General features: G+C 32.7%; 1 protein-coding gene across 2 annotated transcripts in view; it reads right to left on the minus strand.

Moving 5' to 3' along the window:
* Positions 1-25,501, minus strand: part of FSTL5 (follistatin like 5) — a 275,638-nt gene that overhangs the window by 213,518 nt on the left and 36,619 nt on the right. For both annotated transcript variants that reach the window (XM_015623545.2, XM_015623546.2), the window contains exon 3: positions 20,089-20,122. In XM_015623545.2, the coding sequence (XP_015479031.1) occupies positions 20,089-20,122 (34 nt within the window). The remainder of the gene's footprint in view (positions 1-20,088; positions 20,123-25,501) is intronic.

Here is a 25,501-nt window from a genome sequence, read left to right on the forward strand (position 1 = left end):
CACCAGAATTTGAACTGTGAGCAGCCTGAGTTATATTGTCTTCCAGTAGAATTCCAATTTTAACTACATATGGTTTGGGGACACATAAAAATTACCTCTCTTCTCTGTCATAGAGTGCCACATTCCAGAACAACAGAAATATTGAAATAGATTCCTGCTACAGATATGAAAAATAAAGAAATATGAGATTCATTTCTCCAAGTTGAAGGCTGTTTGTCATGTTAGGCAACCTCAATATGAATGCAATCATCTTCCTGCCTATTGGCATAAATCTAGTTCTGCTTTTGCACATTCACCTGTAGATGGAACACTAGATGCAGTGAAAATTTAATACCTAAAGCATATAGTCTTGATTACCTAAGTTTTCGAATATCTGATCATGTTCCTAAATTTCCAATATTTCTTTTTATTTCCTCTCAAGTAGAAACTAGTGATCCCCAGGCAAAATTACAACTAATGTTGCCAAATAATATAACTTGTACAATTCATAGGTATCTAAAGCTCTAATACAAGTGTTTAACAATAGCACCAGCATTTTCTATTCTAATTTGACATTTCAGCCATGTTCGGTTAAGTCAAGCTTAGCTTTTAACTTTTAATTAAAGATAATTTTAAGTAACTAGAGATGTCTTCCTCAATATCAAACCTAGATTTTTTAAATAACTTTTTTGTATCTTTTTTTAATTTCTGAATAATAAGCATGAGATCACACCAGCTTTAGACTCTATGTGGGTTCATTCATGCTAGTTTGATTATTTAATGGCTAATTTCTATTTTGTATATTATTTTTGTCTGTATCTTATTGTCTCCTGCAAATAAGGAAATATTAAACAGAATTACCACCCAGTAGGCTTGCCCTAGATAAACAATAGAAAATCCCTGAACAGATTAGTGGTTTACAAATGCTTTAATGGTTTCCTCTGAGACAAAAGTCTGGAGTCTTTAATGCAAGCAAGGATTACAAATATAATCTCGTATTGGGGCTAGGCTCTTCAGTTCAAAACTTCTGCTACCAAACCACCAAAATATCTGTTAGGTACAGAAGAACACGCCTTGTGACCTACCCTGTGTGTATAAGCCAGTAGGGTGCTTTTGTATATTCTATATGTAAGGAAATATATACATTTCCCTGAGAAAAGCTGACAGAAAAAAAGTACAGAAGTCCTCAGATTAAAGCTCTGGATGATATTAAAGATGTACAGTTAAGGCTGTGCAGCCATATCATTTTTTCAGAGATATAAGATTTCTCTATGAAAATCTGGTTTGATGTGCTTCATGTAAAATATGTATGGCCATTTCATGCCAAAAATAAAGACAGAGAAAGTCTGTAGCTTTAGTAGAACCCTTGGAGCATGAAGTAGCTACAGAAGAGTACTGCATGGGCTAAAACTAATTTCTGCATTTTTGACTACTAGATTCTGATATGGATGTTTAGATCACCCTTTTATGAGGGAATCTTCAGTACACAGATATATGTGAAATGCTATAACTTGATATCACCTGCACCAGCCAAATGAATTAGCATTCAAGAGCATATTAAACCAGAGGAATTAAATTAATTGTGGCAGCTCATATGTATGAAGGAAGCTCAGTGGTTGTTCTGCTGCCTGAAAGGCTTTTTTTTTGTTGTTCTTTCATGGTATTTTTTTAAGGGTACAGGATGGCAGCTGCTAAAACATTAAACATTTGCAGCTGCTTCATGAACTCAAAATCACAGACTTTACAGTAAGTTCTGATCAGACCTTGTTGACAAATAAGTCATCTAAGGTTGAGTTTAAACAAAAAAAAGTATCTGCTAAACTACAAATTGTCTCTCACAGTCTTTCCCATCTTGCTTTGCGCTGTTATGATTAACTTCAATAGAAAAATCAGTAGGATCTGACTCAAACTTAGATCTCTCACATCCTAGAAGAGTATGTTAACCTTTACATGACAGACATAAGAGTATAACCTTTCAGAAAGTGACTCCTGCCCAGGGTTGGCTGGGGCTGGGGGTGGCCAAGTCTTGCTGAGTAAGGTACTCAAAACCTCTAGCTGTAGCCATTGATAGGTCCAAGTTTATATTTTTTATTGCCAGACTATATAATCTGATTTTTTCTAATTTTTAATTACAGACATAAAATTAACCTTTTCCAATCAGATTAATTCCGATTTTTTACTTATCTATGGATGGTTTACAATTCTTGCAGGCAGTTATCTATCTCACTGATGTTTTATTCTATGAAACATTTTTGGTCTCTCACTGCTGCTCCCAAACTGGCTGCTATATTTTGACAGCATAAATCAAAGACATGAAAATATTTCAAGCCCAGCCAAACTGGAAAGATTTTTCACTTTAACAACTATTGTAGTGAAAAAGATATAAGTATAGTTCCAAATATACAAAAATTATTGTAATGACTGCTTGATGTCCTATTGTCATTTTAAGTATTTTTTTTCATAATTCTAGTTCTATTTTTAAGAAATATAAATAAATCTGTGATACATATTATACTCTTCTACCAGTATGTGCTGTAATTTGTACACACACACAATTTTAGCTCATGGAAAAAAATGCAGCTTTTGTTACTAAGTCTACTCTGCAAGTCATTGGAAAGTTATGCCACACAAGGCAGCAAAATAGATCTAAACCACATTATTTGCTCAGTGCTGTTATGGAGATTTTGAAAATTGAGTGTTACAAATAAAAATTCCATTGGGCACCATTGATAACTTTCCCCCACCAGTAATTTAGATGCTAGCTTTTTCTTTTGAAAGGTTGCAGCAAAGGAAGAAACTTCTTTTTCTGAATAGGTTTTACATACAAAGACTATAAACATCAGGCTAACCACTGTGTAGATGCTTGAAAATCTATATGCACAGAAATGTTCCTCAGAAAACTTTCACAGGAACATAAATCATGTCTCCCCTGTAAATCTCTTTCACATTTACAGGAAGATGACTTTTACTTAAGTCTCCTAAGAAATGCAATCCTTAACCTTGGTTGCATCTATTAAAAATCATGTTTCCTGGTAATTTGGTATCTTTTTGATTTGTAACACTGTGTCAAAAGCATTAGAAAGCACAAAACTATCTTTTCAGCAGGGTCAGCAGGGGTGTAAGTTCACCAATCATTCCGCATCTGAAAAGTAGCTTCTACACGTTCTAATTTCTCCTTAAGAGCTTCCCATTCCCTTAATATTGAAATGATTTTATTCAATAAAAAATCTATGTCTCCAAACAATAAGCTCAGAAAACCAAGTTATGGTAATTAAATCACAATGCATTGTTTCCTTAACTTGAATATATTTTCAAATATATATTTTGTTAATCTGCTAGTCAACTGTTAAAACATTTTAACTTTTCACATCTGTTAAAAAAAGGCAAAAGGGAGTGAGGGAGTTTGCTTGCCTGGCATATAATTGTGAGGTTCTGCATTTCTTATATTTGTCATCCCTGCAATGGATGAATTTTCATTTACATTCATTTTTCCTTGTATTTTAGATTAATAAAGCTATTACTTAAATAGAAAAAAACCCCAATTCTACCAAAAATGTAGAAATGCTACCAATTTTAGCTCATGGATTCATCCAAAAATGTATTTCATTTTGATTTAGCTGCAACCATTTTGGCAATAAAGTAACTTTTGAGGTTCTAAAAACATAGGATATTTGAACAACAGAAATATACAAACCACATTTTTGATGCACTACATAATTTATGCGAAATCTCTTTTATTGTAGTTCAGTGTGGTAACACTGAACTACAATAAAAGAGACCATCAAGCATTTTTCTTATATATATATTATCTCTTTAAGATATTTGTAAGTAAATTTGCATGTCAAACACATGTCTCTCTGTCAAAACCAGCATATGGTGGTAAGTGCAAACTGGAATCAAGGTAACACTAATTTTGTAAAAAAATTATTACTGAAAAGGCAGGTAGTGTTATTCTACATATTAATTACAGATGTCCTATTAAAATACAAGCAGAAAATATATTTGAATACCAAGGAGTTAGCTGACATATTTTTATCTTTGAAAAAATACCAATCACTATTCAGATTACCTTTGAAGCAAAAAGTTAGTCAAAAACTGTTACTCCACTGAAAGCCAAAAAATATACTTTGATTTTTCTAATATTCTAATTTGTAATTCTAATTTACAAATTCTAATTTGTAACATACATATTTCTGGTTTCAAAGTGAAGAGATAAAACATATTCTGTTAAACCGTATAGCTGCATAGCTGAAGGGAAGAAGTAGATCGAATCCAAACGTATTGCATATTTTCTGTCACCTGAATAATGTAAAGCCTACAAACTAGCTATCAATTTTTCAGATAACATAAAATAGAATGGTTTATTTTTTTTCACTATATGAATTTCATTATTTAGTAGAAGAAAATGACTGCTCCATTATTTATCATTTGCTGCTTATTTATTTAATATAGGGGTAGCCAAACATTTTCGACCCAACAGCCAAAAAATCAGTTTGATATTGTTCAAGATGACATTCTTTTTAACTCCAGAAAAACATGTCAAAATGTAAAAGGTAAACAAAAAACCAATAAGACATATCATGTTCTCCTGCTCTCACGACAACAAAAAAGAATCAAATAGTACACACATGGAAACAAATACTATAAAACTATGGAATAATTACTAGTGAGAAAATAGTTATGAGAGGAATGCATCAAAATTAAGGCAATTCTGTGTGCTTTGTAAAGCTGAGTGGAAAAATTCTACTTATCTAAAATATTTCTGGTTTTCCATTGAGAAACCAGCTTTCGGTTTCTGTTTTACACATGACATGCCAAAGTTTTAGAAACCAATACATAAGCACTGGCACTGAAATGAATACAATGTGTATTTCAAGCTCTTGGTCATGAATCTTTATGGAAAGACTAACAGACTAAAAGCTCAAACAAATTCAATTCATGCAATATGATCTTCAGTTCCTGATTCTGAAAGGCGTAGCTTACCCCACAGAGTTCTCAGGAATAAAAGAAACACTAATAACTGATGACATACAGATACTGCAAATAAAGGTCATTTTCAGTAGCTGGCTGTATTGCAGTATGCTCCATAACTTTGATAGAACCAAACATTGATATGGCATGAGCACTCCTTCAAATTAGAGGATGTACTTCCTGTAGGCAGCTTTAAATTTAACATTATTCTTGCAGCTTGTGCTGTTGTATGCTGTGGCTGATAAACTGTATTGTTTATTTTTTATTTAGAAAATAACTTATTTAGCCCCTAGGTTCTCCTGCACACTGAGTAATAGAAGAGATTTCCTCACTGTCTGTTTCTTAAGTGGAAAATCTTACATTTCACAAAACAGCATTACCACAGTCCACCCTGCAATTAAAGTCAGCTTCTCTGGGCCTCTACACCATCTCAACTTATAAAACATTAAGGACAGAATAAATAGTTAGGTGTCTGCTAGCTTTCTTTGTGTGCATAATGTGATTCACCCACTCAATGTAAAGCTCACTAAAGCTCACAAGTCCTAAGTCAAAGACCAAGGAAAAATTAGGACACAATTAACTAAATTGGTTCACTGGAATCCAGCTTTTCTCTCTTATTTTGAGAATGGTTCCAGAAGAAGTGGAAGTGTCCAGGTCTCCCTCTGACTACCTGAAAACACTTCCCTGGTAACTCTGATGTACAGCTCCATCATCTACAGATACTGTCTTTGATGAGCAGAGGGACAATTAAATTGGCTGGTCAAAATTATGTTTAATAGAGGGGTATTCCCTTCAAAAGAAAACTCTAAAATGCATTGTTTCCATCTGCTGTTGGAAGATGGCAGGAATTTTTTGGCCCCTTTTTTAGGGCTAAGCACAACCCACCTCTTCTACCTCAGCCTAAATGAATTTAGAATTTTTCTGTGCGAAGGAAGTAAGAGCATTTTCATGAACTGAATCACTCAGAAAAAAGACACAAATTTCTAAATGACTGACCTCTGCCCAGTGTTTCCAAAGCATAAGGGAGCAATTTTGTATATGTATTGCTATGGAAGTTTGATGGTACTCTGAAAAGGATTTTTTTCCTACATTTTAAATCTTTCAGAATTATGTGCTCCAATTTACATCTCTGTCTGCCATCAAAATCAAGCACACCTGCAGAATCCCACTGAAGTCAATCAAATTCAATATGTATATAAGAATCTACCAGTAGAGAATGTTTTTGACTCTAGGGCCTGCAAAGAGTGATTGCACACAAGTTAAGAAAATCCTCATATTCAAATTAGGTTTTGTTTGTTTTTTTTAATTCCATCAATTAATGTTTAGGCCATTTAAAAATCATTAAGCTATTTTGCACTACTGTTTGCAGGGTAACCAATGTCTTGGTTTCTCAGTTTCTCAGCAATCAGCGTGATTCAAAAGTTCTTTAAAAAGTGATATGCAAACATAACATGAACTAAAATGGCTTCTCAGTGTACACTTAAACTTCCATGAGTTAAAGCATTTTTTGACATTTTTCTTCAAGTTGTCCTTCCAGTGCCCTATCTGAAATTAAAGAACAAAAAATGCTAAGCCTGTTTAATTTAGAATAGCAATGAATTAATCCTAATAATTAAATAACTTCAGTACAACGTTGTCTTTGAATCATTAGAGGATTTGCAGATAGTATCTTGTGAATGCAAACAAGATAATCATACAGGAAGAGATACCAAATAACCCCTTTTTCCAAACACTGGTGGGCATGCATATTCAACAAAATGCAAATATTGACTTTTCTGATAGCAACTAGATCAGATTGCTAAAGTGCCTGATGAGACACTGCAATCCCAGTGTGGGAAACAGTACTGACCTTCATGCTCTGCATGGCAAGCCTGTAGCTTGCTTGCATTTATGATTCCCCTAAACTCTGAGCGTTTGCCACAACTGCAAGAATAAAGTAGACATGCGGAAAAGGGTAATCTCAGTCAGTACAGAAGAGCTTGAAAGAAAGTAAACAGGTTTCATGTCTCATAATACCTCTCCAGAGAGACAAGGAAAGGAAGAAATGTCATTTGCAATTGACTGCTTATGAAGATAAACGGGCACATAAAAAGACATTTTTTTCTTAATAAGCAAGGAAAGGGGAAAACAAGTCACACACCTTGCACATTCAGCAGTCAGCATCTCCAGAAAGTGTGTTAGAACACAGACCTATGAAAAATGCTAATGCTTTAAAGAGTGTTCACCCAGAATGAGTGCATACAGTCATGTGACATGCTTTACCAAAAACCTCCCCAAACATGCCATAAAAACCCAAATTTGAAAGATGAAATATTTATAATACTGCATATTTGAGTCTGTATGTTTTAATCTTGAACCACATTACACTTGCAAGTTCTGCCTAATCTAACACTTCAATTTGAAGTGGAAATAAAAAAATGAATGGGAAAAAGTTCAGCATTTCCTGCTACTTAAATTACACTTGCTAAAGATGACATGATACTTCAAAATGGTCATTTAAAATATGTATTTAAAGGCTATTAAAGACTTGCAAGAAATCCCTTTTTTCCTAGATTCTCAGTTCTGTTCTGAGATCCTCTTTCTGCACACAAATGTCCTGACATTTTATCTGTATGTCTGTGAACACACAGATATATTTCTATAAGTTTATTAATATATATTTACACGGGAGCATGTTGAACCACCTTAGAAAGACTATGTTTAAGGAACATTCTCTTTAGCAGTCATCATTCTGTATTACTTCTGCCAATGTATTTTATTTACAATACTCCTAACTCTATGTACTGCTTTTATGTTGAGATGTCAGTTACAATTATAAAGAGCAATAAGATTTTTCAATGTTTCTGGGGAAAGAAGGTCAGATTTCTGCTAATTAGACCTGAGTGCAACCTACGCATATGATCCTTTGAGAATAGACATTATGATTATGATACCAGAATGTTTTTATTGGTTTTTTTTTCCCTCCATTTGTAATGCATTTTAGTGGGCAATTATCCTTAAGGCTACAAAATCACGGCTTTTACATTTTATGAGGAAGAATCAATGTGTGCTTATTAGAAACTCGGTGGCACTTATAATACAAATGGGAATTTTGAATGCCTTCCTATTTGCTAAAATTCTCTAATCTTTCCTTCCAAGAGCCTTCATTTAATCAGGTCTATGCAGGACTTTAAAAAGCTAAGAAAAATGCTTGTTTTAATATTGTTGGATTCGTTCATTTCTGAGATAATGAAATGCTTTCTTAAACTTCCATTAAAGTAATGCTCCCATGGATTTTTATAGTCTTTTAAAAGAATGAAAACATCAAGATTTGACTGATTATTGCTAGTGGGCCAGCATTCCCAAATGTATATGTGGGTTTTGTGCATAATTTAAATAGAGAGTAATTTGAACCTCGTTATTGAGGAATTTTGCTTTGATATCCTGCCAGCATAGCAATCTAAGCCTATGCTTAGATTAAGTCTAGACAGGACATCAAATGCTAGAGAAACAAAAAGTTCTAGCCTGGGCACCATATGTGCAATTAAGTTCTACATGCTACAAAGTCCAGTTAGTACAAAGAGAAGAAAGAACTCTATCATGTTGCCATTGAATACAAAGACACTTGCTTATAGAATGGTATTTAGATGTCTAACCATTTGTGAAAAATCTCTTAGATTATTTAACCAACAATCAGCCATTACTTTAACAGTCATAGATTTACTTTTTAACCAACCCCTGTGCAAGAAAATTCTGATAAGTGTATGGACAAAAATCAATTCCATCATATTTCTTTCCCAGGCTGGAGACTCTGATAAACAGCTTTTCCATCAATAACTGTTGCCTACACAGCCAAAGACCTCTCCTTATGTAGTTATAAAGGGCCACACAAAATTGCAGTTTGTTGCTGTCATTGTAATGATACCATATGGATATCTTTTCCAGAGTGAGCAAAACAAAATCTGGCAAACCTTATTGTCAACTATCACAATCTTGAAAGACAAACTTTTTCTGACAGTTAGAATTACATACATCATATAAACTTAAAGAAACTTTAAGAATTAGTCAAAATTTACCCTATTATAATTTCAGATAATATTTCAAAAATCAGAAAATATCTGAATCCTAAATGTCTAAATATATTAATTAATAGCATACAATTATTTCTTGAAGATTCACCAGGCCCTCCAAAGTGATGGAAGAATAGGTCAACTTACAAAAAATAAGCCTGTAAAGACATGATCCAAGCTGAATGTTCACCTTAACTGTTTTCACTCAGACCCATAAAGTTCACTCCTTTTCAGAAACTGAAACTGAAAACTATGTGCCCTATGGCTATGAAGAAAGCTAGAAGTTACTTCAAATACTTAATCTCTAGAAACCTTTGAAAGTTCAAAGGCATATCCCTACCCTTCAGTATTCAAGGGAGGTTGCATTTTAAGCCTTATACATATTCTCCCCTGAGAACACAGATTACTTTCTGCCATGCCAAATCTTGAAAGACATGAATGGCTGGTATGAAAAAAGGAGACAGAGCTTATGCAAAATGGGGCACAGGTGGGAAAGAACATGGAAAAAGAAGGCTTTAAAGAAAATTATCCAGGCCATGTCTGCACAAATAAAGTTATCTTTACAGAGATATGTAAAGGCAAAGAAACAGAGAGTTTTATCATAACCTATAAAATTAAACATTCTATCTTGCCCTATAAACCGAATACCCTAGATTAGTCTTCCAGATGTGGGAAGTTTTGGTTCAATTTAAAGGAGAAGCTGAGTGACTCCTTGTACCATCTCTTTCAGGCAATTTCCTGAGGTTTTTCTTTCATTAATGCATCACTTTGCATGAACTCAAGTAGATTTGTGTACAGGTAAAGCACCAAATCTCCTCTTTAGTTTCAGAGAACCAGGGAAATTCCTCTTGGAAGAGGTTTCATTCAATTTTTACTTTATTATTTGCTCATGACCACACATAGCATTTTTAATATCATATTAATTTATGCAAAGAGGAAGAAACTGAACATGGAGAAATATCTTGCTGCATGCAAGGAGTACTGCCTCTTGTTTAAAATAATTATAATCCACCTAACTTTTCATTTCAGGAGTTCCATGCTTTTTTCAAGCATTTGTATCAGCATTTCAAAGTATCCCATTCTGCTAGGAAAACCAAACTGTGTTCTTGAGTTTTACTTAAAAATACTGTCTGATTACTAGAGAAACCCTTCTCTGTATTTGCTTGTGGTTAAATTAAATTCAATCTAAATGATCAATTTCTTCAATAGCATATTCAGATCTATATCTTAGTAACTCTACTGCCAACTTCTTGCCAAATCAGAAGTCTCATTTTTTTTCTCCTCGGGATGCTGTTACGTGTATTTAAAGAAATAAAAAAAAATAAAATAAAATAAAACAAACCACCATCTTTTTTAATAATAGCAGATTGTTTTTTACACTACAGCAAACATTTAAAAAGCTGCTTTGAAAAATTACAAGAAATTTTATTATTAGGAAGAAAGGATAGAAAGATGTATTCCTTTGCTAAAGATGTACATAAGTGTATAATCAAAAAATTTTGTGTGCTTTTTGTACTAATCACTTGCATAGCTACTTGCTAATTTATAGAAATACAAATTTTAATTTTATTCTCCTGAATTAAATTTTAAGCTATAAGATATCTATTCATTGTTTTAATAGAATTAAAATATTTTATTTAAAAAGCTAAGTTCCTTCTTGTTCTAATTCGTGTCATGTAGGAATATGTAGGAGTAGCTATTTTTAATATTTGCTGCATTTCAGTTTACAGCTCAAACATCTAAGTAATTAGCTTTTCAGGTCTTGGGGAGCTACTTTAAATTTACAGATTAAAAAAAAATATTAAAAAAATCTATTTTATGTATATATATAAATTAAGAAGCAGAAAGACATTTGAGTGATTGCAGCCTCTGGTTTGGATCCCTTCAGAATAAGGTATAATAATTACCCACATTTAAACTGCTAGTTAAAATGGATGCATTCATTCCTTGCAAAGTTTCCTTAGAAACATTAGACTCTTAAGCATAATCTAAACAGACAGCTGGGTCCACCCTTTATGATAATGTGCCATGCAGCTTTATTAATCTGACCTTTGGAAACAAATGAGAAATTTTATACTGCCCCATCATAATTGTTAGTGGCAGGAATTTTAGCAGTCTGTAATTTGCAGTTCACTGTAACATCTACTTTCAGTTATGATGTAAATGTTAACAGGATCTGACACCATCAATCATGTTCTGGGGTCTAAGGCAAGTGACAAAAGAGTGTGCTTGAAACACATCAACCTTTGCTACTCAAAGACAAAGGCAAAAAATGAATAGTGTAATTGCATCAACCAGCATCTGAATGATAATAATTCAGATTATTACCCACAATAATATTAATTATTGTGCTGCAATGATTGGGAGTGAGAGTTGAGGGAGAAATCTTGTTCAACAGACTCGTTTTGCAAGTGGATATAAGTTCTGATTGCCCTTTAAACTGCTTGCAAGAGTTACTTGATAGGAGAAAATGTTTTTAATGTATAGTATTTTATATATATTATATATTTTAATAGTATTCTGAAGAACACTGAATGTAAAAAGTAATTCTATTTAAGATGGAATGAGTATGGAAATTTCTTCTGTGTAACACAAATGTGTCAGGTTTTTTCTGCATAAGTGTTTCTGAAAAGTTTATGCCCTATAAATTGCACAGAAAACCTATATGCAAATTACATTGATAGCTGTCATGTTATAAATATGCAATAAAAATCAGTGGCCTCATACCTGAATGAAAAAGATACCTATTTACAGGTATTTATTTTTAAAAAATATAAATTAAATAGAATTCATTTTTGAGATACCAGTATGTATGCAGATCTTTTACTTCAGACTGTTATGTATTCCTCCTCAACTTCACTTTTTCTTTCATAACAACCCTTTCTCAACTTTACTCCTGTATGAATAGCCTAATTGAACTATTGCCTACACTGGATTTTAAGTTCATATCTAAAAAATTGTTGTAGAGCACGTAAAGATCCCTGTAGTTTTTTTAAATTCTATCTATATCTTTTTCAGTGATAAAAATATCATAGCCTCCTTTCTGTTCAATAATGAGGTATCACTGCAGACTATTTTATACAAACATATTGAGATAATACTGAGAACTACTGATAAAGCTGAGGTTATGCTATAGGCAAATAAAACAGAAGTTGCTTTCACAGAAATTATAATATACATTTTTTTTCTAATTCTAATCTACATTTTATATTTTTCAAATAAAATGCAAGTTTTTCATTTAATAGCATTAAGACAGTTTCTGGCATACACTTTGCTTTTTGAAAATCTATTCTAAAAGGAAAACTTCAATTTGCTCAAATAGGAAGATTATTTTGCTTCAACATTCTGTTACACAAAATGTGAGCTGCACTTTCTATCATTCTCATTTGTTTATTTTTGATCATAATAATTGTGTGCTACATCACAAGTAGTGTGAAGTAGCCTGCTCCACATGGCAATTATATGCTAAACTTAACTAAGATATCTGTGGTGCTGATTCAAATCATGTTTTGCTCTTCATCCTGAGAATGAAAGTTTTGCAAAGGAGTAGGGCACACAGAAGAGGTAGATAATATTTTGAACCAGCTAAGCTTCAGAGGAAGTGACCCATTTCACATTTAGATCTCGACTGTTAGTGTAATCAAATATTCACTACATGTGAGACACACGGCATGCGTAGCCTACAGACACCACACCAGTGTATATATATCTGTATTAAAAGATCCAAGTATACTTTTTCTGTGAATTTAGTGCAAACCCTCAGTGCTCAAGAGCTAATTTAAATTGCCTCATACAGCCATCTGTGTGGTTTGTATACCTCTTTAAAGATGAAAGAGTTAAACCAAAGCCATTATTGAAAATACACATTGTCTTAAGCTCAAAGAAGAATCTTAATATATAAAACTACAAAGCTTTTAGCATTAATTTTTAACTTTAAAACCTCAACAGTATCAATAATAAAAGAATAGACTAACTTAAAGTCAAGTCATATTCATTAACTCTTCTCAGGCTACTCCTGAAAAAACACAAGAAATTACCCAAAACATTTTCACTCTAACATTTGAGTTAAACACTAGCTAGTCTTATATGGAAGCTTTAAAAAAAAACTATATGAAGAAAAAAATCAAACCATATTGCTATTCAAAGTCTTTTGTGGGTCACACATTAAAATTCAGACTACCAATACATTTAAATTTAAATAACCAAAATTGCTACATTCATCCTCTGAGTGACTTCTTTAAAGCTAGTAAAGTCTTAATAGGAATGAATATGTATTCCAGTCAGTATTCAGCACTCCCCTCCCCTGCCAGTTCTGAATCTCTTCTTCACTGTATCTGTTTAAATTAAGTGTTTGTGCACTACAGAAAGAAACTTCAGGAGCACCACTGAACTTATTCTCTCTTGTCGAGTTCACAATGTCTGCTTTGAAATAGATTTAATAATTTAACAGAACACAACCTAAATTTCAGGAGTACATGGATGAATTAAAAAAAAAAAAATAGGGATACCAATCTCTTATGTTAGCTCTACTATGTTACTACATGCAGAAATAACCATTGTATCTCTTGTTGGAATAGATATATCATTTTGGAGAAGAGTTCTTGCCTGGAATTTTGACACAGACCATCTTTTTCACTTACAAGTTTCTGAATGTCATGAATTTTGCATATGAGAAGAAAACCAAACTCAGATGTACATTTTCCTGCTGTAAAGAAAAAGCAAAGAAGAAAGAAATTCTTTTTATGTATAATTCCTAAAGCTGCTAATTCCTAAAACAAGTCAGACACAAAGAATTTCATCCTTTAAAGAATGCAATAGAGCGCAGTTGTAGAATATTCTTGCTTTCATATTTTCTCCACTATCATTATATATCCATTATTACATAATGAATATAGGATCATACATAAAAATTATCACATAATACATATTTTAATTATATGTGATCTGTATCAATAATTATCTCTGTTGTCGCTATCAGAACATATATCCATGCCCCCACATAGTTTTTAAAAAATGGCAGAAATAATGGATGTGCATTTAAGAAAAATTAAAGAGGCATCTGATTATTCCAACTGATTTTCTGAATATACACTGACAGTTGTGAGTCTTTGTATAATTTATAAAAGTGTTTTAGTCTCATTCTGACTCTTTTGGTTTTTAGTTATTATCTTTTTGTCTGTATATTTGCTCACAGCAAAAATGGACTTGGAAACTTTGCAGCCAAGCAGTATAAAGTTGGAAATAAAGCATCCCTGAAGATGCAGATGTAATTTGTAACAAAACCCTCAAGAAATTCCACGTGATACTGTTCCTCCCCTGACACTAACACAATAAAACTGCACACAATTTTTCACTGATATGGAATGAAGGTCTGGAATTTAGCTTAAGGTAAATGCTGCAATTCTGTAAAATATATGCCCAGTGTTGTATTCACTTGTTATTACTTTAGCATTTTTAATTAATTTCTTGACTAAGATAAAGTGTGTTTACCTCAAGACAACAACTGGTGAGACCATTTTCATGCAGTTTACACTGTTTATGTCCATGGCATTTCACTGGTAGCAGGTCTGACTAGGTTACTATACAAATACTGTGCTGTAATGACAGATAGGTATCAAAACTGGATTTTAGCATTGCCATATAATGCTTTGTTTAAAAGAAATAAGAAAATATTTTCATAAATCTGTATATACAGGAGAGACCTTGCTCTTAATGTACACTTTCTATGTTGGGTAATCACACTGTTATCAAAAATATTACCTACAATTGATATGTGACACTGATTCACGCACTACTTTCTCAAAACGAGCTTCAATGCTGCCAAAAAATAAATTCTAAGATTAAGTGTCATACTAAAATTATTTTCACACATGAAGAAATTTGTTTCTTTTAAATGCATTTCATACTCTGACTCTGAATTGATTCAGACCTTAGCATAATAATTTCTATAAATATTAATCATGATAAAGCCATTCTAATATAATAATAACACTCCAAAATATTCAGTTAATAACAGTACGTCTATAGGTCTTTTGTAGGAAAGGGAAAAGAGAATTATTCAGGTGTGAAACAGAACTCTGTTTCTTATGACAATTCTTAAGTAACAGAAGAGATTTGAGTTTCAGTTGACTAAGCCTTGGAGGAGAACAGAGCAGAATAAAGGGGACAGTGTTTGGGAAACATAATTCAAAAATCCTCATACCAATTTTTAAAAGTTTATTCACTCAGGTACACTGGAACATAATGACAAAGAAAAGAACTTCAGAACAAGCACTCTGGGTCAGATGGGACAAACATTTACCAACTTTCGCTGCTACACATATTCTTTAAAATACTACATTTCTTTCTGAAATGTACTGATCTAGTAGAGAAGCTACTGCAGCATAAAAAGCTAAAACATTAGTCAGTTCAGTCCAAGAGGATTGTAGTTCAGATTCAAACCATACACAATTAATACAGGTCTGTTGAAAAATGAGCTAATAATCATTTGCTTGAGCAAACAAAATAAGTCACTGGATACATTACAGAATATAATGAACAGTATTTCATGGCACAGGTAATGGCTTTAACATGACCAAGAATGCTGATATCATGTATTCTGCATCAGAACATGCAGAGCTTTCTCCATTATCAAAAGTAATAACAGCCAGACATACTGCAGAATAGATCTAACAGTTTGTTCACCTTCTGGCATTTGAGAGTATGTCCAGACACAATTTCGCTTTTACAAGTTATTATTCAGATAAGGCCTTACTGATTCTGTCCCTTAAATTCTTTCAAGTTTGAAATTTTTTAAGCTTTTTTTCACTACTTCTTGTCTTATATTCATCAGCTCATAGAAAAAGATTACACCAATCTGGGATTTCAGAAAATACCAGAAATGTTGTGAAGGCATGCTAGCTGTTTAAAGAGCAAAAAGCAAGAAAGATATGCAGGTGATGCCTATATGATTTCCCCTCTAATTCTGGTCGCTGAAGATTATAAAAGGAACAGATGTTTGTTAATGATATCAGAAGAGTATGGCAATATGTTCATAATCATAGAGAATTATGTTTCTGAAACTAATCTGTGAGTCAACAATGGTTTTACATCCAGTTTATTAAGGTAAGCATAAAATGAGAGGTATTGAGTACAATTAGAAACTCAAGCTATAATTAAAATTATGTCAGTCAAAATTCTCTAAATGGTTTAATTTTGAGTGTTAGTGATGTTCAAAGCTCAGATTAATAGTAGTTAGCAAACATTTTTAAAAGCATCCTATACATTTGGCACAAGCACCAAAGTGCTCTTAACTAAAGTAAAAAACTCTTCAAGTTAATATAATTAAAATTATTTGCATGCACATTTTGAAAATGCTATGAAAGGTGTGTATTTTCCAAAACTCAGCTGGAGCACTTTTTCAATCTTTCAAAAGGTGTTAAGTTGCTAAAACTAATAGGCAAAGTTACACTATCATATCATCATTCAACATCAGCACAACAACCACCTTACTCACAGCCTAAATTCAGATTTATTTTTTTTTCACTGATTTTGCTGGGTTTTTTTAGAAAGCTCTTACACCTTGTTTCTCTATACTGAAATCAATTTTTAAATTCTCAAAAAAGAAAAGAATTCTACTCTAATTCAAATTATGGTAAAGCTTAGGAGCTGATCTGAAATGCTACCAGATAACTAAAATATTTTTGTGGCTCAGCATTTCCTGTGTGCCAGTGTTTTTTCTGTCAAAAGGAATTGAGAAGCCTTTTAGGCTTACTACTGGCAAACAGTTGATCTGAGTCAACCTTCTGGTACTTCAGAAGTTTTAGTATAATATTGTTTTTCAAAATAATAGTGTCAGAAACTATTTCTACTTTAAAGTTACTTATTAAAAGCACATGAATGTTTTCAAAGTCAAGCAAAGGCTGGGGAGAAAATTCTTCACATTGCTTAAATGTAACACAACTTCTGATGTTTCCAAATCATCACAAGAAAATCTATTTTATCTTCCACTATAGGTTTGGAATAAAACACTCTTTTTTTCTGAAGGAGTTAACACTGGAAAAGAAAGGTAGCAAAGGTCAAATGGGACTCCAAACCAGCAATTAAGAGTTAGCAAGATTTAGTTGGTAATTGCCTTGTTATTTTTTTCATATTATAGAACTGTTATAAAACTAATTTCATTTGTATTTTGCCCTGGAGATAATAATTTTCACATACAAAAAATTCTCGGACGCATGAGGAATTTTGCCAACATACATTAAAACTGTAAAATGTTAACATAGTGTTTTACGTAAAAGCAGTGTTGCTTTTCTCAAAGAGTGTACAAAAAGATCTGTTCCCTGTTAAGTAAAACAAGAAAAAGAATTTCACAGATCAGAAAGAGATGGGATTAGTGTCAGAATGGGGTGTGTTTGAGTATTGGCTCCTATTCTCGTGTGACTGACTTAGAGGCTGAAAATAGAAATAACGGGAAAACAGACAGGTCAGAAATGTGTCAATAGGAAAAAAAAGAAACCTACTACAGAACAATAAGAATGTCCTTTCTAAAATAAAAATAGGATTTAGATGTATTTTATAGCAATTTTTTATGAATTAGGTAAAATGAAAAATTACTGGGTGTTTATAACGTAATAAAAGATACAGAATGCTCCTTTATACTAAGATATTGATCCTGCTGAAGTCAAAAAGCCTTTGACTTGAATTCTGCTACAATATCCTCCCCTCTTAAAAAATACAATCTAATGCAGTTATTAATAAAAATTAGATACTGAACTACTGACTTCAAAGGAAGTTATTAGACACGACAGACACACCAGCTGTTCATTTGGTAAGGATGAGCTGCAATTGTCCTCTGAATTAGAGGACAACATTGCTTCTGAAAGTATCAGAATTGTTAAGAAACCACAGAAAATATTTCATCCTTTTACCATATGTAGTGGCTGAAATATGAAGAGCGTAAAGAATATTGTTAGAAACCCATCCCAAGAACTTGAGAAGTTCAAGGAGAACATATGGAGAGCCCAAAACATTTAGACATTGCATGTGAACTGCAGTTTCTCACTGACAAGATAAAAATGCTTAGGCTGAAACATTAATTTAGTCTTGTTTCATCTGAACCAACCAATATTTAAAGTAGGGAAGAGTTTTAAGATTTTATATGCTGTAAATGAAATGAAAATATCTTCCTGAAACTTTGCAATTACATGGATAAAGAATACATGAAAACAAATAAATTTAAAGAATATGAAAAGAGAACACTACAAATAAAACCCAATAACAAACCCACCTCAAAATAGCATTATGCAATGAAGTATATCTGTAGATACATATATGTTTCAAAGACTACTCTGTGCATGATTAGTCTTCCAGACTACTGACATCTTCCAAGTTGAATTGTCATTTTAGGCAGAGACTAACACATATTGCAGGAAGTTTAGTAGGTTAAACATTTCATCAAGTGATGTTACAGATACAATCACAACAAATTTTGTGCAGCTGAGCACCAATATCACTGCCTATTTGGAGAAAATTATATCTTCCTTCAATCAAGACTTTAATGGGTTCCTTTGGTTGTAGCTGTGGGAGATATTTTATAATCCTTTGAAAATTGTTTCTGTGGTTAGTTAACTAAACTAACAGCTAATGAAAAGGATGGGCACTCCCACCCAGTTCATTAGTTCCTACTTTTACTTGTTGCTCATATTCATACCTTAATGAACCCCTGGCAACAGCATGGGGTGGGGTGTGCAAGGACTGTCAAACATCATATATAACTGACTTAACTTATAAAAATCCACAAAGAATGGCCCATTTCAGAATTCTTCACTATTCACAAATAATTTATTCCTGTAATCTAATCCAAGCTCCCACAGTCTTTTTTATAATTTGTGTTAAATCATAAAACAGGAAAGCATTTTGAACGATACATCATGGACACACTCACTACATCTAAAGATCCACCTTTATATGGTATTACCTCTGAAAAGAAAATTAGAAATCACAAATTGGTTGAAAATAAAGGCAATTTTTTGGTTCAATTATTTTTCCCATGCACACTCTTCAAATGAAGGACCACAGATCATTCAGATGATGTAAATTATCATATCATCACAAACAGTGTAATTGTCCTGACACAACTCCAATCAACCATCAGCTTTAGTTTGCCTTTAGATGCTTCTGTTTAGCCTTCATGTGAGAGAAAGCAAGAAAATTGAGATGAATGAGTACCGTGATACATAAATAACTGAATTAAGAGCAGATAACTCAGGTGATATGATTTCACGTTGCTTGCAAAGGCAATAAAAAAGATACAGGTTGGTTTGTTACTTAATTCCCTCCTCTCTTTGCAACTTTTAACTGGTGCTCTTTCTCCTATCCTCCCTTTGTTTCCCATTTGAAGTATCTCATATCCCATCTGTATAAAAATTAAAACATCAAGAGAACAATCTGCCACCATTGCTGATTTTGCTTTTCATGGCTTGCTTAGCAATTTTGAATGAAGAGGTTTGGATGTTCTGTCTCTTAACAGACTTTATGTTAGGAAAAAAAAAAGTTATTAAATCCACATTTGAGTTTTGGAAGTCCTAATATTCTTGATAAAAGGTTGTTTCTTTAACCTCAATATTCTATTTCACATAGTGTTTAGCCACTGGCACAGAGTAAGGTGCAGTGAAAATATAAATTGTATGCAAAAACCACCACAACAGTCCTTTTGCAAGGCAACCTATTAAGGACATGATTATTTGGTGCACAGATTGGAATCACACCCACTTTCAGATTTACTGAATGGAAAGGGAGAAGCTAAATTGATGGTACTGATGTTTTATGGAAGTATAATAACCAGCCATAGTCAAGGACACAAACTTACTGAGAAGCTGTGCAGCCCATCCCATCCAGAGTGCAGCAATCAGTGCTGTTCATCACAGAGTTCCAAAAATAGCAGCTAATACATTTACTTTCTAAATTTCAACCCCTTTCCTAGATATATTTTTGCATTTCAAATACTAAAATACTTAGAAAACAATATATCTGGAAGTTTTTTACTAAAATTGAATGTTACACTTGTGATAATTATAAGAATGTCTACATTTTGAAAATAATTGGCACTTACCTTTATTTCTTGAGCTTTCATGATTCTTTTCCTGCTGCAATTAAAAGCAGAAAAATGTATTAATTGCAGAATTAGTTATCACAAAAATCATAAACATACATGATCCAAATGAGACAGTATAGTTCCTCCTCTATCCTGCTCCAAAGTAAAATCAAATACACTTTGCCCGATGCCTAGACTCCTATATAATCCATTCTTAAACTCCCCTAGCATTTTTCACCTTTTTCTTTTTTTTTTTCCTTCCACAATGACTGGGGTTAAGTGCTGGAACACATTGCCCCATGGGGCAGGCTCTGTCACTTGACCTCTGTTTTGAGAGATGCTCATAACTGCACAAGTCCCTGCAAAACTGGGACTTGTCCCTTGATGTGATTTTGAAGCATGAAAATTTACTCAAAGCAGTAATCTGTCCTCAAAATTTCAAACTTTGGTTTTAAACAATATTTGCTCAAAAAGATACTCTTTATTTTGGGGTATTGCAATTCTTCAAATATTTGCTGTTATACAAGTTTATGCCAGTGAAAACAGCATGAGGAATAGGTTAAATGCAAAACACTTCTAAATTTTGTTCCCTGACAAGATAGCTTTTATTTTATAATTTAAACAAGAAAAATAAATCAAATAACCTTTTTTCTTTTGCTGCAATTTTTAATAGGCATTTTTAAGCATTTTAGCTTTTGATAATAAAGAGAGTGTACTGATTACCCTTTAGTACTAATTGCACTATTTTATTTTACCTATATACACCAAGGATGTTATTATTGTGCTCATAACAGGTTCATTTAATCTTAAAAGCATCCAAACTGCACATAGAAATCACAGGGACATAGAAATGTTTAGTTGCCATCAACTTAAGCACAAGGCTATTTTATCATAAAACGACTAAAACATAATAAATAATAACAAACACAATAAATAATAATAAACATAATAAATAAGAAATGTGAAATAACAAATAATATGGCTAGTGAAACAATATTTTTGCTGTTCCCTGCAACCTAATTTTAAAAATCTAAGTCAATGACTCTTTTCTTGGGTTTTTTTTCAAACAAATAAGTATGTCTGGAAAATACATTTTCAAACTTCTCCATGACTACATTAGAAAGACTAGTAAGATATTAAAAAAAAAAAGAAAAAAAAAAAGAAAAATATCACTATCGGTAAAGGTGATGTACTCGATACATTTTTAGTATTTCCTAAACACAATGAATGGTATTTCCTAAAATACTGGATATGATGTGCTGAATTTACCAGGATCAATTTTCATGCCATTCTGATTGTCACGCTATACTAAATTTAAAGCAATAGTTTTAGTATTACTTAATTTCTTTCACATTTCATTTTACACTACAGTCAGCATTTCATTTAGATGATCTGCCTAGTACTTTCTTCTAGTCTTCTAAAGGAAAACTGCTTTGAATTTTTATTTTTTATATCTTTAGAAGTCACAGAGTTGTTTTTTTTTTAATAGGCCAGTGTAAACTCAGGGGAATCATGTTCATGATATGAAGTCTGTGCTTATTAAAATATCAACCAACCACCAAGACTGAGAGTCATGATGTAGCCAAGCTGTGTTAGCATTCAGACAGTGAAATGTTACGGGCTCCACAGACACTGCTCAGTTCCACAAAACTCACCAGTCTTTTCTCCTTTCTTTAGTTTGAGATCAGAAGAATGGAACTTTTGCCAACAAAGCTGCAATAGATTCTAAAGACTTAATCCAAGAATTGATTGCTAGATCAGAGTAGCATTGCAGGAAAGCAATATTAAAAGTCAAATATTGATATCAAAGGAGAAGAGAAAAACTAATTAGGATGAGAATTACTTTTTTAGGAAGAAGAGAGTGCAACAAAGTTTAGAGTAAAAACAAAATCATTTAGATGAAATTAAAAAAAAAAATAAAAAATGCTCCCATTTTAATTTTAAGTTGCTTTTCAAACTAGAAAGAAAAGACTTTTTTAGCAGATCATAGACCAACCTTGGTGTGATATTCCTTGGGCCAAGATGCTTGGTATCAGCAAAGAGCATCCACATAGAAAGAAAAGTCTCTTTGCCTCCAGTTATTTCAAAATTAACCAGTGATTAGACTGGCATAGCATCTCTGAACTCAGAAAATAGCTTTTTGCCTAGAGAAATCTTGCTAGATTAGACTTTTCAACAGAAAACATAGAGTTAAAAACACAAGTTTATATTGAGGGTGAATTAAATACGGATTCCTCAATATTGAAAGATAAATTATGTGAAATACTTTCTGTAGAAAATCGCTAAGAAGCAATGAATTATGCTAGTGAGACAACACTATAAGCACCTATAACTTAGGGAAATTAATGTCAGTTGCCTAGGGAAATAGGAACTGCTCATCCTGATGGGAAACACACAAACAAACAAAATTTTTGGATGCTGGAATGGGAGAGAGGCAAACTAACTTTTTTAACTTTCAGTAAATTAATTGTGCATAATGACATTTATTTCCATCTGCATTTTCACTGTGTGCTAGGCTTGTAATGTTTGACTGAAAATAACAAAATTCTGCCTATATACTATTTCAAAGTATGTAAATGCACAAGCATCATGGTATTAAGTAAAACATACTTCTGTATAAACCCTTGTGTGGAAGACTTTATAAACCCACTATTACAGATATTTTTGTTAATTTTCTCCTGTGTTGCACTATGATATATAAACAAAATATTTTAACATGTTTACAATCAAAAGTTATATATAAATTTTTTATAAGAAATTTTATAGATGTACACACACAAACACATATATACATCTATATATTCATTCATGTAATCATTCTGCATATATATATCCCAAATGATTACATGAACCACAATACTATATTGGTACCTATCAATATGAGCCATCTGCAAACAGAACCAACCATTCTGCATTCTAGGATATTTTTATCAGCCTCAATATAGCAAAATACTTTTCAATTTAACACTCTCCAAACGAATTAATCAGACAGGTTGCATGGCATTTTATGGCCTTGTGTAGCATTAAAGTGTATCAGACTGATGAAATGTATCAATGCACCAGAACATATTAGAACTGTAAAGAAACCTTTCCTGTGTGCCTAAAAAGCTGAATTTAAAGTAAATTTTCATGGGCACAATATCAGATTTTCTGTTATATTTGTGAATTGACAAAGATCACAGATGGTTGACCATAAAAATTATTACTGTTGCAAATAATAATTTATAAAGTATTTCCAACATTAATCAAATGAAGCTCTGCAAAAAAATTTATTTAAATATACATAAATGCTTTTTCAATAAAAGCATAAAAAAGTATAAAAGTTCTTTTTCTAGTGCTATTTTCTGCTTTGTCTTAATACACACACACTATCAACATCTCTTAAAACATTTTGATATCGTCATTATTTTGAAATGCCATGTTTGCTAAATAAGGTTGGCATAGTACCAAGTCTTATTTAGAAGGGCCTCATATTAGCAATAAGGGGCGTAGAAGAGAAGGATGGTTAAAGGGACTATTAAATTACCGAGAAGGTACAAAGCTGTAAGAAAGAACATAGCTGATCTGTAAAGGTTGGTGACATTCTAGGACTCAAAAAATACACCAACCACTTAAAAAACAGTAAAGCTTATTCCTTAGGCTCATTTAAATATATATCATATGAATTTTGTTTGTTTTTTCCCTTTTTGAAAGAAAATTACTGTTTATAAACCTTGGATGTTGCACATAGAAGCATTCTGACTGCCACTTAATTCTGTCTGTGTTTTTTAAAAGATAAACTACATAACTGTATTTCATGCAGAACCTCACTTATGGTCTGCCTGAGTCATCTGCTGAGGATCTGGGTATGTGTCTGCCAGAGTGGGCTACTGATAAAGAAGAGGAGCAGTATTTTGTCTTTGGAAAACTCAGACAAAGCCTTCTTTGCCATGCTGGCTCTATTTAAAAAGTAGCTGCTGAATTAATCAAATTCCTAAAATAAACAAAGTACTAATTAGTGTAAAGCATATGGTAGATTGTCCTTGACTTGTGACAAACATTTAAATAATTCAATAAACATACACCATTAATTACAGAAGCTGATGAAATAGGGAGTGCAAAGTTACTTGCATTTCTAACATTTTATAATGAAAAGCTACCATTAATAAATGACATATAATACAGTATAGCTAAAATGCGGAAAATCAGTTTTGTGTTCATTACCTTTATGGCTAATTCTGCAGCAGAGGTACTATATAGATAACAATATTAATATATTAATAATATTAAAATTATTAATTTTTTTATTAATAAACATAGTAGTAATGGAATCATTTTTATTAAAGAAAATATTTAATTAAGAGAGGTAGCAGAATAGTTGTTATTGTTAAAACATGTACAAGCTATAGTAGCTGAATTAACATTCTGTTCATTTAAATTAATACAACAAGTTTAATTACAAGAAATCTGAATTACAAATGTACAGAAACTTTTTATTCATGGGTGAAATAGCAGCATGGTCACAGCCAGGGAGTACAAGCACACATACTGCACAAAGCAATCTGGTAAACTATTCTCAGACCCAATTTGATCAATGACGTTAGGCTGAACATTTGTGTTTCAAAGAAGTTTTACAGAATCAGACTTGAGCAGACTCTTAGCAACTGCAGTACAATTGCAATTTAAACTAAAAATGAATGCAAAGCAGAAGCAATGACATTTACATTTGTAAAGCTGTTCTCTAAGCAGCAGTAAGCAAGGCCTTGCTTACTATGGTAAGGAAGAAAGAATGTGCAAAAAGTGAACCATTTTCCTCTTGCTCTTGTCAGAGCACTATTTACTGCAGAAAGCTTTTTAGTTTAATGTTTGCAGCAGCATTCTTGAACTGGTATCTGCATACACAGCCAGTCTTCTTAGAGATTGCCAGCATTTATAGCAGCAAATTCTGAGAAAATAATATGCCACAGGTTGTTCTGGTATTGATTAAGGCATCACATGAATATAAGATTGTGTGAAGGAAACAAGATGTGAAGCAAGGTTGCTAGGCAAAAATAAGGTGATATATGAAGCTGTTGAAGTTTTCAGAATTAATGGTGTTCTCAGGAATATTACTAAACATTACAGTGTTAATAGTAAGCCTTACAGGCCTGTGGAGAAAACATGATGATGCCTTGAATTTATGAATCTATATGAAAGCAACTCAACAGTATTTGGGGAGCCTCAATACAAGAGTGAAATGATTGCCTTAAAAAACAAAACCAGACCAAGAAAAGCCCAACCAGAGAGACAGGAAGGGTAAACTATGAAATACACAGATTTGGCTCTTGGTTTTGTGATTTAGATCCCTGAGGAACCTGAAGAACAATCATGGCAGACCCAGGAAGGTGAGTTTGAAGTAGTTGTTCCTTTCTGCATGCAGATTACAATCCCTTAAAAGCAAAGGGGAAGCAGA

Source organism: Parus major, chromosome 4 (genome assembly GCF_001522545.3).
Source record: "Parus major isolate Abel chromosome 4, Parus_major1.1, whole genome shotgun sequence".
NCBI classification, from domain to species: Eukaryota; Metazoa; Chordata; class Aves; order Passeriformes; family Paridae; genus Parus; species Parus major.